At 42.8% G+C, this 13,813-nt stretch overlaps 1 protein-coding gene across 2 annotated transcripts; it reads right to left on the bottom strand.

Moving 5' to 3' along the window:
* Positions 1 to 827: 827 nt before the first annotated feature.
* LOC136446679 (RNA-binding protein 33-like) lies at positions 828 to 13,506 on the bottom strand. 2 transcript variants are annotated; one of them, XM_066445142.1, is made up of 18 exons: positions 13,322 to 13,506; positions 12,311 to 12,401; positions 11,994 to 12,039; positions 11,244 to 11,510; positions 10,641 to 10,826; positions 9,948 to 10,164; positions 9,364 to 9,516; positions 8,620 to 8,811; positions 7,964 to 8,187; positions 7,608 to 7,698; positions 6,582 to 7,354; positions 6,016 to 6,210; positions 5,167 to 5,811; positions 4,748 to 4,870; positions 4,174 to 4,326; positions 3,611 to 3,820; positions 3,175 to 3,263; positions 828 to 2,217 (listed from the first exon to the last, which is right to left on the bottom strand). In XM_066445142.1, the coding sequence occupies exons 1-18, from the start codon at positions 13,326 to 13,328 to the stop codon at positions 2,169 to 2,171; spliced, it is 3,711 nt and encodes a 1,236-aa protein (XP_066301239.1). In that variant the 5' UTR covers positions 13,329 to 13,506; the 3' UTR covers positions 828 to 2,168. The 2 variants fall into 2 exon arrangements, with proteins under 2 accessions (XP_066301239.1, XP_066301240.1); XM_066445143.1 differs by having other exon boundaries at positions 11,244 to 11,489.
* Positions 13,507 to 13,813: the final 307 nt, after the last annotated feature.

The following is a 13,813-nucleotide window of genomic DNA, read 5'->3' as shown; positions in this document are numbered from 1 at the left end:
CTTGGTTCTATAATGAATGTTTGGTGAATTGTCATCACTTCTCCTCCAAGCTAGACAACTTTAAGTATCCATTTCCAAGAAGTTGCTCCAGTCTCCAGACACAAGAGACTTGCCACTGTGGCCTGACAGAAACCCTAAAACCTGAACTGATTTGCTGAGCCATGCCTTTGACACCTTTGATGCTCGGCCCATATAAAACAATTGAAGTACCATCAGACCTTCACAGTATTCATTAAAAAGTCAACAGCACCTCGTGACCCTGTCAGAAGCCCAGGCATAGTCCATGCATTATTACAAATATCCTTCTACCACTGTGTTTCTACATTTCCATTCTGCAACTTTGTGTATATCCTTTGACACAACATTCCAATGACACAAATTTTCCCTTTGGCCAGTTCCAAAATTATATCAAAAAATACACATTTGTTGTTGTACTGTACATGTAGCTAAGCTACCTTCAGCTTATCCCTGAGAAAATCACCCTGAGGTAGTTTTTGACCCATGGCTTATCTCCCTTGTTTATCACTAACAGTGTCACTGGGTTTGAAACAGCCCATGTTATACCCTTGGCCATGGGGTTATTATAAAGACTACTGTGCGCCCCAGTCCCTCTGTTATGATAACCTTGGCACAATCTACATCTTCTAACACATAGCAGCTTCCATCTGGCCATATTTCTCACATTTGTAGAACATACACACATATGAAACAATGAAATGAGTAACATACATTAGGGATACAGCACACAAAATAATACTGAGGAAAAACAAATGAACAGTAAGGTGAACTACTTTGACTACTCCGTAAAAATTAGTTTGTTTACTACATTTGTACTCACATATCAACACTTTTATTCTCCTTGTATGACGAAGACTTTAATAACACCCATAATTACTTTCAAACAAACATATTTACAACTGTACGTCGTCACTATTTGTCCTTCTTTACTTCCATAACAAAAGTTACTTGTTGATCTTCTCTACAGTGATTCTCTGTTTCTCTGATCCAATTTTGTTACTTGTTGTATAAACCTTCTTGTTAAAAAAATGAGGAAAAAGCCTTTTTCAGTGCAACAAACACTATCATTGCCATTGTCTACTTCCTATAGAAACATCACTTACATAATTATACTTTATTCCTGATATTTGGTTTAGATCTATAGTCTTTTTCACTTATGAATGGACGTCAGCTGAATTACGATTTTCCTTTTAAAAATTTTGCTGCATGACTCAATAAAAAAAAGAGAATTTCTGCACTATTTCTGTCTCTGCCAATATTACCACTTTCATCCGACTTTCTTTTAAAAATAATACTACAACTTTTACAGATAATACTTCAGCATCCCCAAGCAGCAGCAAAGTCTCTAGTCCAAGTTTTCTCTCAAGTCTGCTCCCATCATGTACAATCTGCTGTCTGATATGACAGCTCTAAGCTGTGCCCATTCTGACAGCTTAGTGCTGCACAGCTCATTGGACAGCAGGAAGCTACAGGGGCAAAGCTCTGCATGTGGCAAATACCCCTTGGACAGCAAAACAGTTGTGAACTGAACAGCTCATTCTTGACAGCAAGAAGGTCAAGGTCATCATTTTACAGAAGAAGGAAGAGCAGCTCTGGTGGGTGGTTCTCTTCAGAGGGGTACATCAGGACAGCACAGATGTTCGCTCTGTTTCTGATACCTGGACAGCAACGCTGGGCAGCAACATTGGACAGCTCTGGAGTTGATGCCTTCTCTCTGCACAGCTAGGCCTGGTACTTTCGAAGTTGATGTCTTGACTTGGGCAGCAAATGTGCTCGGCTTGCTCTAGGCAGCTTTGGGCAACACAGCTCTAGATATAAGACAGCCTCTACATTTGGCAGCTGTGAGAGCCAGCACTCACACACAGCTACTAACACTTAATACAACAGCACTATGACCTTAAGTTTACACACCCCAATACGTAAATTTTACACAATGTTGGATGTCTGTATACACAATACAACTTGAGGACCAGATCACTGCATGAACATTAGTCTGGTCTTACCACAGTAATATACAGCAGACAGCTATATACAGGACAGCGGCTGTCTTCATACAGGCTGGAGGCACCTTTCTTCAGATGCTTGTCAGCTCTCAGTTCTTCCTCTTCTGCTGGCTGTTGATAGGCGTGCTCTTTGGCTGACAGCTCAGCTCACTCGGGCATGAGGGAAACGTTGATATGAGACAGGTCCACCATGTGTCTGTGGCACAAGAACAGCGGGATTAGGGATGGAAATCGATGTAAGAAATTATGTGCACCTTATATGTCTAAAGACAGTTAAACAGATAACCTTCATTAATATTAATCGGCCGGTTTACATAAACACGCCAATTTAACCTTTAGCACACTGAAGTAGCTGTTTGGTGCCCAATTCCAAATTGGTTAGAGTTAGGCAGCAGGGAAAAGGTTAAAATACAGTGGGTTTGAGAGATCTCTAGTGCAGCATCCCCCAGATGTGCACAGTTTAGATATATAGGAGTGCATTAAACCGGGGGACGTTGGGTTGGAGATTTGTTTGCCATGGACGTATCTTTTCAGGGTGGCGGAATTATGCACCCTGGTGTAGTTATGTCAGTTGAAGTTATATATTGAGCTGCTCTATCAAGAGGAATCATAGTGAAAGCCAACAGTTATGGCTTTATATCTTAAGTAATCCGTTTACATTCACAAAGTAGTGGAAAGAATTACAAAAAAGACAGATCTACGGTGTCTTATGCAGTGTTCTCGCCAGGCCTTTTCAGCGTAGGGGCCCCCGATGCTGTAATCTGGACCCCCGATGCTGTGATCTGGACCCCGATGCTGTGTTTCAATGAGCATAGGGGTGTTTCTTTCTGGGAAGAACCTTCATAAATCTTATAAAAAGTTCTTATTTGGCTTAAGAATGAGTCTGTGACAGAGGAAAAACTTAAATTTATCCCTCAAAATGCAGTAAATAGTGTTTTGTTTGGTTATGAATTTCAAAATTTTGTGCCGGAAGATGCCAGACTCCCAACCGTTATCATGCCATTGGCACTCCACGAGTGACTTGCGCCGTGCAAAGTTGGCCTCCGTACCTGACCCCTACACTGTGAAAAAATCCTGGTGAGAACACTGTTATGGAAGATCCGAAGTGTAGATTGTTCTACAAAAAGATAAGCTACGGAAGGGTTGGACCTACCTGTGGAACTTCCTCTGGAAGTCAGCAGCATGCTGAGGGTGTACAAACTTGGCTATAGCCTTCTTTTGGCCACGTAGAAGGTCCATATTCTGAGGGAAAATGTCACCAATTATCACACAATTGACTCAATGAGCAGAATTCTTAATCAAAATGACCTAAAAACAGCAAAAAAAATCTGCAATAGACAACTTGAAATTTTGCCAGGTACTAGGTAATCCTAACAATTCCAAGCTTGGTATTATGAATAAAGATTATATAAGCTAATAAACAGTACATTAAAGCTTGTGTTGTAACAGGGCTGGAAGATGATTTGCAAAAAGTTATCCCAAATTGGAAGTAAAAAAAAATCATAATATTCCTGAGGTATCAAAAAAAAAGATTTCAAGCCCTGAACAGCGTTTTAGAAGCATAGTTGGGCCAAGGGCACTAGACTGACCTCTACAGGACCAACGGACAACAGCATACTCCGTAGCTGGTCTTCAGACGTGGACATGGACAGGTTGTCAATGGCAACCATGTGTGATGACATCATGCCCGCGGGCTGCTGGGATACCTGCTGTGCTGCTGCCTGTGCTGCTGTCCTGGTCTGCACCCCTCCCCGTCCCCGCCCCCGGCCCCGCCCCCTCACTGCTCCAAGAACCACGCGCTGGGGACAAGACACAATACGCTTTGTTTAATGCTTCAAGGTCCCAACTGGAAAAAGGGGTCCCGCCAGGTAGTTTACAGGATGTTTTTTTACACTTACAGGACTGGTGTGACCCTATCATAGCCCCGTTGGACACCCTGCGGCTATTTTCGGGCTCGGCCGGTACCCGAATCATTTTATCTCGTACTTTAAAATGCAGGACCCTGTAATAAATAGATGGCGTGAGCTAATCGTGCAAACACCAGAACGTGAGAGAAGAAACAATTTCCTGATTGTTCCTACCGACATCTACAATGCTTGAAACCGTTACACATCTAAGAGATAACTTCCTCTGATGTGAGTTCGCCCCATACCTTAGGGTTGTTGGTCTGCTGTCCCTGTGCCTGTTGCTGTCCCATCTGGCTGTCCTCTGACTGCTGTCTGTTAGGCAGCTTGACGATCCTTTTCCGTGGCTGTGCCTGTGGGGAGCTGGCCATCTGGGTGGGCTGCTGCTGCAAGCCGCCTCCCTGGAAATACAGAGCATGAACTGTTCTAGAGTGTCTTTGTTTTCATTTCGACGAAGGACATCACTAATTGTGGCTGATAATTCGGGACATGCTTTCTCTCAAAATTCCTTAATGTTGACAGTATTTTGAAAATGCTGCTAACATGTTACAGCATTCACACAAATTTGACTACTTGAGTGTGTTTAAAGCCTTCATTACCGGTAGATGAACAGTTGAAGTACATATGAACTGTGTTAAAGGGTACTGCCATGACATGTAGCAGACAACACAGGTACTACAGATACTGTGCAAATTGCATAGATGCATATATGAGAAGTTTAAGATATACATTCTCAAGCTGATTCAAACTGTGCTACCATGACATCTAGCAGACAACACAGGTACTACAGATACACCACATTACATCGATTTTCACACAAACCTGTGGACCTTGCACAACTCGCATTTTGACATGTGGCTGGTCCCCGTTGGCGCCCACGTCAAACATCTGTACTGGCTGCTGACTGGTCACCGTGCGGATGGGCTGCCCTCTCCCAACAACTGTCTAAACACCAAAAACAATCAACTTTACGAGCATGGCCACTGAAACACTTATATCCAGTCTCACCACTATTAGTGTCTATAGTCATCTCATTGATGATTCTGTATAGCTGATATAACCGCCGCGGCTCAGTATCAGCTGTTTATATTACACCGAACGAACTATTGAACCCAACCTTTATATGTGTAATATGGACAGCTGCTACTGCATTGTGTGCCTGCAAAGCTGATGTGTTACTCCAAAGGGCGGTCATCACCGTATGATATTTTACAACCAATTTAAAAGGTAAACCTTGTTACCTGTTTTGGCTGATGCTGCCCTGCCATAGTCACCATTCTCTGTACAGGTGTATTTGTCTGGTTCTGTTGTCCACCGCTCATTTGCGGGCTAGCCTTCCCCCTCCCCAGCCCTAGTCTCTGCTTCACATGCAGCCTGGCAGGAGCAGGTTGCACCTGTTGCTCTTGAGGCTTCATCAGGCTGACTTGCCCGTTCGCTGTGCGATTCTGCCCGAGCTGCATCCTCTGTGGTACGTTCTGCGCTCTCGGCTGGAAAGTCTTGGCCTGAGGTACTGGCTGGAGCGCGCTCTGCGGCCCGGGCATCCGCGGTCGTCCTTGCGGCGCACGTTTTCCGAAGCCTTGGACCTTCTGCTGGTTCTGTCTGGGGTTGTTCATCCTTGGCTGCGGGTGCTGCGGATGTTGCAGGTGCTGTGGTTGTTGCAGGTGTTGCAGTTGTTGCGGGTGCTGCGGTTGTTGTGGGTGTCTCGTCTGCTGTTGAACGGGAATCCTCTGTGGAGGGGGAGGCTGGGTTCTCATCGGACCCTGTGTGAAATTTTGGTTTTGTGCCGGTTGTGCTCCAAAGTCTTGTTGTGCTTGTTGCAATTGTCCACCCTGGTTTTCCTCCTGATTTGCAGCAGCTTTTTGTGCAGCCACCCTCTTCATTAATTCCTGTGACGTGAATAAGGCATACACCTGGCAGTTAACAGCGGGATGCAACAAGGCAATGCAACAGGTCAAGTTTTATAATATAATAAGCATATAATTGTCATACAATCGGTTACAACTCAGCCCAGGAACAAACCTGGACTAGGGCTGGCAGGAACAAACTGAACACACACCAAGACAAACAAACAAACTGATAAAAAAACTTACCGCTTTTCTGCTTCCAGCCAGCTGCTGTCTGCGAAGTTCTTTTCGCCGCTGGATCTCTTCTCGGAGGCGTTTCTGCTCCGCAATCTTAGCTCGTAGCTTGCGAGTCTCCTCATCTTCCTCACCAGTTGGCCCTGCAGACATGGGCTGTTGTTGCTGCTGGGGGACTGGTGGACCTAACCTCTTCTGCACCTTCATCTTTACATGTGCACAGATAAAGACACAACTTTCAGAAAGTTTCCACAAAGTCCTAGTAATAGTAGTATTACAGCTATACTGACATGTGAAGATTACAGCATTTGGCTGCAGTTTTCTCTTTGAAAACATTTTGTGACAGATACAAATGTACTATCTTGAGATGAGTGTGCATTACCACCAATGCTGACATATGCAATTGATTTAGGTAACATAAAACTGGAAACTCAAGGCCGCCATTGTATCAATTACGACTGGAAATATGGACCAATGTTAAGACTTAATTTCTTTTTAAGTAAACTGTTTTAAATCCACTGGAAAAGATTATGAGAGGAAAGCTAGATTCAAGACAGCAGTAAAAGACAGCAGCTTACCTTCTTCTTCCTCATTAATGCCTGTTGTGGAGGAGGGAGTGCTCCCACCTGTGGGATTTCCCTGAGGTTAGGCCGTGCTGCCACTGGCTGCTGCTCCCCTTGGGGAAAGGCTTGGGGAGAGCGCTGTGCATGCTGGACAGGATTTTGGGTAACTGGCTGCCGTGTTGCAGGCGGTTGCTTTGGCAACCGTTGCTGGTTGCCAGGTGGGTTGCCATGGCGATACTGCTGGGGGGAGGGTTGTCTCGGAGGAGGGGACTGCATGCGTGGTCTCGGCTGGTTCAGCTGTGGAGGACGCTGCTGGAAACCGGTCGGCCTCGCAGGGGGGTTAAAGGGTCGGGGAGGATTGTGGGACTGGGGAGGAGCATTATGGGACTGGGGAGGAGCATTATGGGACTGTTGAAGAGCATTATGGGCATGAGTGGGAATGTGTGAAGGCTGTTGAGAGAAGGAGGTGTAAGATTGGTGTTGAGAGTGGGGAGGTGGGTTAGAATGCGGAGATTGGGGAGGGGGGTTAGAATGCTGAAAGTGCTGCTGGGGTTGGTGCTGGTGCTGTGAGTGCGGGGGGTGGTGCTGGGGGGGTTGGGACTGTGACTGTGGGGGGTAACGTGGAGGGGGTTGGCTGTGGGAAGTGTACTGAGTGGAGGACTGGTGCGGAGGAGGCTGGGAATGATGCTGAGGATGAGAGTGGGGTAGAGACTGAGGGGGCAGGTCCAGGAGAGGGCGGGGCTGGAAGTTGTGCTGTTGATGCTGGTGGGCACCTTCAAACCGTGGTCCTAAGGATTAACAAACTTATGTCAGAAAAATGTATTGAAATGGCCAAATCATTGATGACATGTTAAAGTAAGTCATAGGTTGAAATAACTGACATTTAAGCCAACGTAACATAATATTCCTGTTAACTCTTGAGGTAAAATCCATAGTCAAATTTCAACGCAAAGATCATCAAGCAAAATACCAAGACTATTGCAGCATACTTGCTATTTGGTACCAAAGGAGCACGAGAAGGCAAGAAACGTGTCCTCTGACCTGAACCAAACTGCTCTTGTCTGTTATGTCCCTGCTGTGGCCTGTTCCCCTGCCAGCTGGGTGGGCCTGACGAAGGGGGACGGTGACCTCCCTGAGGGTACAGAGGTTAATCTTCTTATTCTACAAAATATCAGCAAGGGCTAAGTTTAGGCTATCATCATATCTTATGAGCAACCGTTAAGTGGCCTGTATGATCCATGGTCTTATAATTTGAACACTATGCACAATGTTAAGGTGTGATTTGAGAGACAAGAAGTCATACAAAATGTAAAATTTGTTCTTTGTGTATAAAATTCGTTGAGCAAACTGTTGATTTCTCAGTAGTTGCAGCCTGTAGTGGAAAGGGGTTTTCATACCATGGGAGGTGCCATTCGAGGCCGGGGCTCCTGGAACTGTTGTGGTCCTCTGTGGGGGGGTGGCTGATACTGCCCCCCCTGGGGCCGGGGTTGATGAGGCTGTCCCCTGGGGGGAGGGGGTTGGTGCTGCCCTTCGTGAGGAGGGGGTTGGTACGGTTGGCGTTGCCCCTCCATAGGAGAGGGTCCCAGGTGGTGCATGGTGTCCCTATCCCAACGTAATGGAGCTAACCAGGGGAAAATATAGAAGACAAAATTATAGCATCTATATTTCCCATCCAACCCTTAATAGTCAGATACATTAACTGGCATCACCTGCTTATAACAATAACCACAAATCTCAAGGAACGTACATGTATGTGAAAGAAAGAAATGGTGATCCAACTGAAAGAAGGTAATTAATGCATGTCAAAGATTAAACTTGTATTACAAAAGACTAAGTCATCAACAAATTGTATCCTTCGATGAATTGCCTTCAGAGTTTTATCGTTGTATTCAATGTAATTGTAATGTTGAGTGGGTCCGCAACATCAGCCTGTTTGCTCCACTATATATTGTCTTGTTGCAATTTTCAATAAAGTCATCAACATGACAGCAACTTTTTCTTTCTTAAGTAAAGTGTACCCCTTCTTTCAATCTCCCTCCCTACCCTACCATACCTTCAGGTCTGGCCTGTACTGTTCCCTTGAAGTGTGGGTTGATCAGAACCTTCCTTGGGGCCAGCTGTCCAGGGCCAGGCGACCTCAGTAAAGGGCCAGGTCCCCGTGGCCCAGGTGGCCCCCTGGGGCCGTACCCCCCTCCCCGAGGCCCAAATCTCGGCTGAGACATCAATGGGCGTGGGCCAAGCGGTCCTGTTTATTCAAAACAAATAGGAACTTGCCATTACTGGTTCAACTACCATCAAGCATGATCAAAACCTTAGATGCTGAGAGTAGGGACCTATTGACCATTGGAGTCATGTGGTGTAGTGGGGTCATGTTCTGCATATGTTAATGTCATAGAAAAAAACTTGTTTTTAAAGACTCAAGTCGATCTTTCTTTGTACATGTATAAAGTAACCACTCCTGTTCTCTCAGCATCATTTCCAAAAACAACAAAAATTGTACACTGCGAACGTTAATTCAGCATCCGGAATTGAATCAAGACGAAAAACAGAGCACAGCTGACAGCAGAAAACCTTACAAGAATTTGTATTGAAGCAATAAGCCATCGAAAAGTTCAATTTCTACCGGGATATTCAAAGATAAACTTGCAAAATAAATGGATTTTCTGCTGCCATTTTGACATACATTGCTTTCTCTTTTGACTAACAACAAGTTGAACTGGAAGCAAGGAAGTACAGACAACCTAGCCAAACTAATATTAACTATTACAATACCATAGCTCTTGTCTACAAACTGTACCTTGTAAAAGTGGTCGTGGTCTGAAACCCTGTCCCCGTGGGTGTGGCATTGACCCTCGACCCCCACGGCCGCCCCTAAAGCCACGCCCTTTCCTGCCCATCATCTTCTGCTGCTCAAACTCATCAATCTGCTTCTGCACATCCTCCGACACTTCTACAGTAGTCAAAAACAAACAACAACTGTCAGTAAGCAACATTAGATGTGCTGCTTAGTATCAAAAGTAAAGTTTGCAATTTTTTTCTATTTATCAGATTTTATGATTTCGTTCTGAATTGCTGCAATACAAGTTGGGCAATACAGATCACCTTGCCTTTTGGGTTATGCCATTTTGCTTACAAATCTCAAAATCACAACATTTCATAAAAGCTTCTTACAGTAACAGTGACCAAAACAACAGTAGTGGCTTGAACAACACCTTCTGACATCAGATCTGTTTTAGTATCAAAACAAAGATGCCTTTTTCATGTGGTCAGGATAGTCTTTTATTCTATATTCTTCTTTTACTTCTCGACTGGGGATACTCCATAACATAATGGCCATATAATATCTCAAAGGTAAACCTATTTGAGGTATAGTACCCGTACCTAAGGTATCTGGTATTTCCCGGTTTGGTTTGTTGGCTTTTGCCAGGATGATTTTGGAGGGAGCCGTTGTTGCACGGTCGGATGTCTCCACCCTCTCGGACTTAAACCTCCCTCGCCGAGAATCTTCTTCATCGTCCTCCTCTTCTTCTTCTTCACTTTCACTCTCACTGGATTTGTCTGCCTCCTCGTGTTCCGTGTGAACTTCTGTTTCTGTTGTCTGAAAAACAATGTCAAGACTTTCGTCACTACCTCATTCAGTGTAACCCTACAATTTTGTTCATATCTGAAAATCATAAACTTGATGCTTTCCATACAACATCAACATCATCAAATATTTTCATGTGATCCAGAATTAGTGCTTCGGGTGATAATATGATATTTTAATCATGGCAGAGAGGGAGACAAAGGCAAACATAAGTCCTCTGAATAAAATGCACCCACTCTGGCAAAATGTTGTGTTTCTGAGGGTAAATTTTTGTTTGTTTTTTGGCAATCCTGGTGAGAGAACATCTCGAAAAGCAAACATACAACACTAATTTTGCACCATTTTCTGTTTTCATTCCTACCATTACTGGAACACATACTAGTACTTAGGCCATACCTGAAGAATTCTTTCTCAACTTTATCTTGAAACTTGCTTCCAAAACCTAAAAATCGTTATTTCAACTGGATATAAACCGAGTTTTTGATTACCTGCTCGTCATGACTTGATGCCTGTTCCTCTGATTGCACAGTTGTCACATGTGTCTGTTGTGTTGTTGTCTGAGACTGAGTTCTGTAATGTGACTGTTGAGACCCTGTAGAGTATTCTGTATCCACCTCAAGATCCTCAAGACCTTCTGTATCTCCAATACTAATATCAATGACATCCTCATATTGCTGAAAAACACAAGTATGGGCAGACTTTAGGGTAATGCATATATGCTGGTCACTGCCACTAGCAAAATACTCAAGTCAACGATAAAGTCTTGTCTATATGGACAGGTGGTCACTATAGATAGAATTTTTAATTAATGCTTGTGTCAATGGAAAAAAACTCTCTAACTAGTCTAAGTGACCACCAAAAAGTGGGCACATTGGCAAGATGGTCTTTATGTAGAGGTGGCCACTTGTAGTTGTACAAGTTTGACTGTATCATACCTAATACTCATAACAGAAACAGTACTCTCTCATCGACCATTATTGCCAATCAACCAATCAATAACATGTGAAGTGATAAGAGCAAGAAAGCAGATGAAAGTGAAATATTTCAGTTTGTGTCAGATATTGAATTTGAAACAAAGCCATCCAACATACCCCTGACTCGTGGTACTGTCCTTCCACTTCTGAGCCATAGAAGTCAGACTCCTGCGAAACGCTGATGGAGATTTCACCGGGGTCAACGGACTCGGAAAAACTGAGCTGTGATTGGTCAGTGGCCTCCTGTGAACTCTGACTTTCCTGTGATGTGTTCTGGGTAGTTTCTCCCTCTTCATCACTGTCCCCTAACAAGGCTTCTTCATCAAACTCATCTTCTTCTTCAGGTTCAGGTTCTGCTTTGAACTGGAGTGGCACAGGAAGGACCTTTGGTCACAAGTAGATAAACATGTGAATAAACCAGGCATATTCTGTCCTAGCATGAAAGTTCATATGTGTTGGTTAAAGTCATTATGAATTAAGGACTAAACTTTACTTGCAATACTAGAATGAATTGAGACTTACCCAAATATATTCTATCCTGTTTAAAGTGACAATGTTCATCGTCACTGTGAAAAACCAGTAGTTATTATTTATGATTCCTTCACACATCTGTTCTGTAAATCACTTGCCGCCACCGTGAAGTTAAAGTTCAGTGAAAATGTCCATTTTTCTTACACCGTGAAATTTTTCTACCGTGAAGATAAAATGAATTACAGTAAGCTTATGTCACTTTCATACCCTTGTTTTCACAGGTACAGATAATAGTAGTTCTGAGGGAAAATAATGAAAAGTGAGTCTGTGACAAATAGATTTTGACTGAAATTGGTAAAAACACTTTTACTTAACAGAGAATGATTTTACACTTACCCGTTTAGTTGCACCAAAGCTGTCGTCATTTAGCAGCTCATCATCACTGAAAATCAGAAGTCAAAAAGATACATATAGTTAGACTTTGCAAAACACCATTACAACAACATTATGTTACAACGTGTAAGAATTTTATGAAGCTCAAGGAGAATCTAATACATGTTTTGTCAAATTTCCTGACAATGTTGCATTTTCTGCTGAATCTATTCCATTTATTGGCATGGATTGACTATCACCTTTCATAATGTAAACATTGTATCATGTAAACCAGTGGACAAGATAGCTGAGATATATTTGAATGTGTGTATATCGCATACCTGTCCCAGGCACTCTCGGTCGGCCGTTTTCCTCCCGACCCTCCACCGCCAAAGTCTGCATCAAGGTCGTCCAGACCAAGGTCAATGCCATCTGCAAAGAAATGCAGTAACTGTCATGTCCGTATCCCAGCCAACCAGAAACAACCTAGATCAAACATTTGTTTTGTAGATCCAGAGGTCTTAAATCTAAAATCTGTTGCTGATCTATTGTTGATTTTTTTTAGATGGAAGCCCTTTTTTGGATATCGTCATATTTTACCACAGGCATTTACCTATATTTCATATGACAGTTCTAAACTGTTGTTCAAAGTCTTTGATGATATGCACAGCACAAGTGTCAAATCATTGCAGCTGACTGGCAAATTGAAATCTGGGACATACATGTGCAAAGAAGTTTACTTTTGAACTGACCTTTATACGTATTACGTGTATAACAGAATGTAACATGCTATACCGGTTTTTCGGATCTGCACTAGCAAACGATTGACCTTCAATGTTACAATTATGGGTCTCATAGATGGATTATGGATTGTTGATATGTTTCATATTCTAGGACTCCAGCATTCCATGACATTTCTAAACAAATACATATCATAGAAAGGTAGCAAAATCAAAAAGGTAAACATCATCCATCAATATAGAGGTAAACATAAGAAAAAAACACGTGCCTGAACGCAGAAAAGCGATCAGTGAAATAAATAAATAAAACATCAAATTATTATGCAAAATGTGAGTTAACAAAAACGTGCAAGATACAACATGTGTAAACGTTACATGTACTTGCCTTTTTGTATTCTTTGTTTTGTACTATTTACGGGCATGCAGAGATTCATATCAAATACAACTCGAGATTGTCTTAATCGGCAGCAGATACTCGGGTACAACATGGATTTTGTGAAGGATTTTGGAAAGCATGATTTCGATCATAATTTATGGTCGACATAGACATTACTCTGCATGTAAAGGAGAATGCGTGCCTAGCTTTGCACACCCTGTTGTTCACAAACTTACCTTCCATTGCAGTGGACAAAACGCTCAGATATCCCGCAATCTGACCTCACTTAGTGGTCTTTGGTCCTTAATCTTCAATCTTAGCCAACGGGTTGACATCAGATGACCATTGTACTGCAAAAATCTGCAAAAATTGTGAAGTATCCTACGGGTTTTTCAATGTACGCTTCTCGCAGATGGCTGCTGATTACATTAGGTGTCTGTAGTAATATTTTAGTCCAGCCTACTCAACAGCGATCATAAGTGAATATATTTTCAGTTGCTTGTTATATCAAATCTCTAAAAATAGATTTAATCATTTGTGTCTATTTTATAGCTTATTTTGAAGATCAAAAACATTTCCTACGCAATTTTTTTGAATAAAATAACAGGCGACATATACTATTTTCAGAGGCCACCACTAAGCAGAGAATGACATAGAAAATAGTTTACCATTTGAATACCTATACGTAGTCCAATATTTCACCATATAATACAGAAATTCGGTTATAA

Source organism: Branchiostoma lanceolatum, chromosome 13 (assembly GCF_035083965.1).
Source record: "Branchiostoma lanceolatum isolate klBraLanc5 chromosome 13, klBraLanc5.hap2, whole genome shotgun sequence".
NCBI lineage: Eukaryota > Metazoa > Chordata > Leptocardii > Amphioxiformes > Branchiostomatidae > Branchiostoma > Branchiostoma lanceolatum.
Note: the sequence above shows the minus strand (reverse complement) of the source record. Positions and strands in the feature narration are given on the sequence as shown.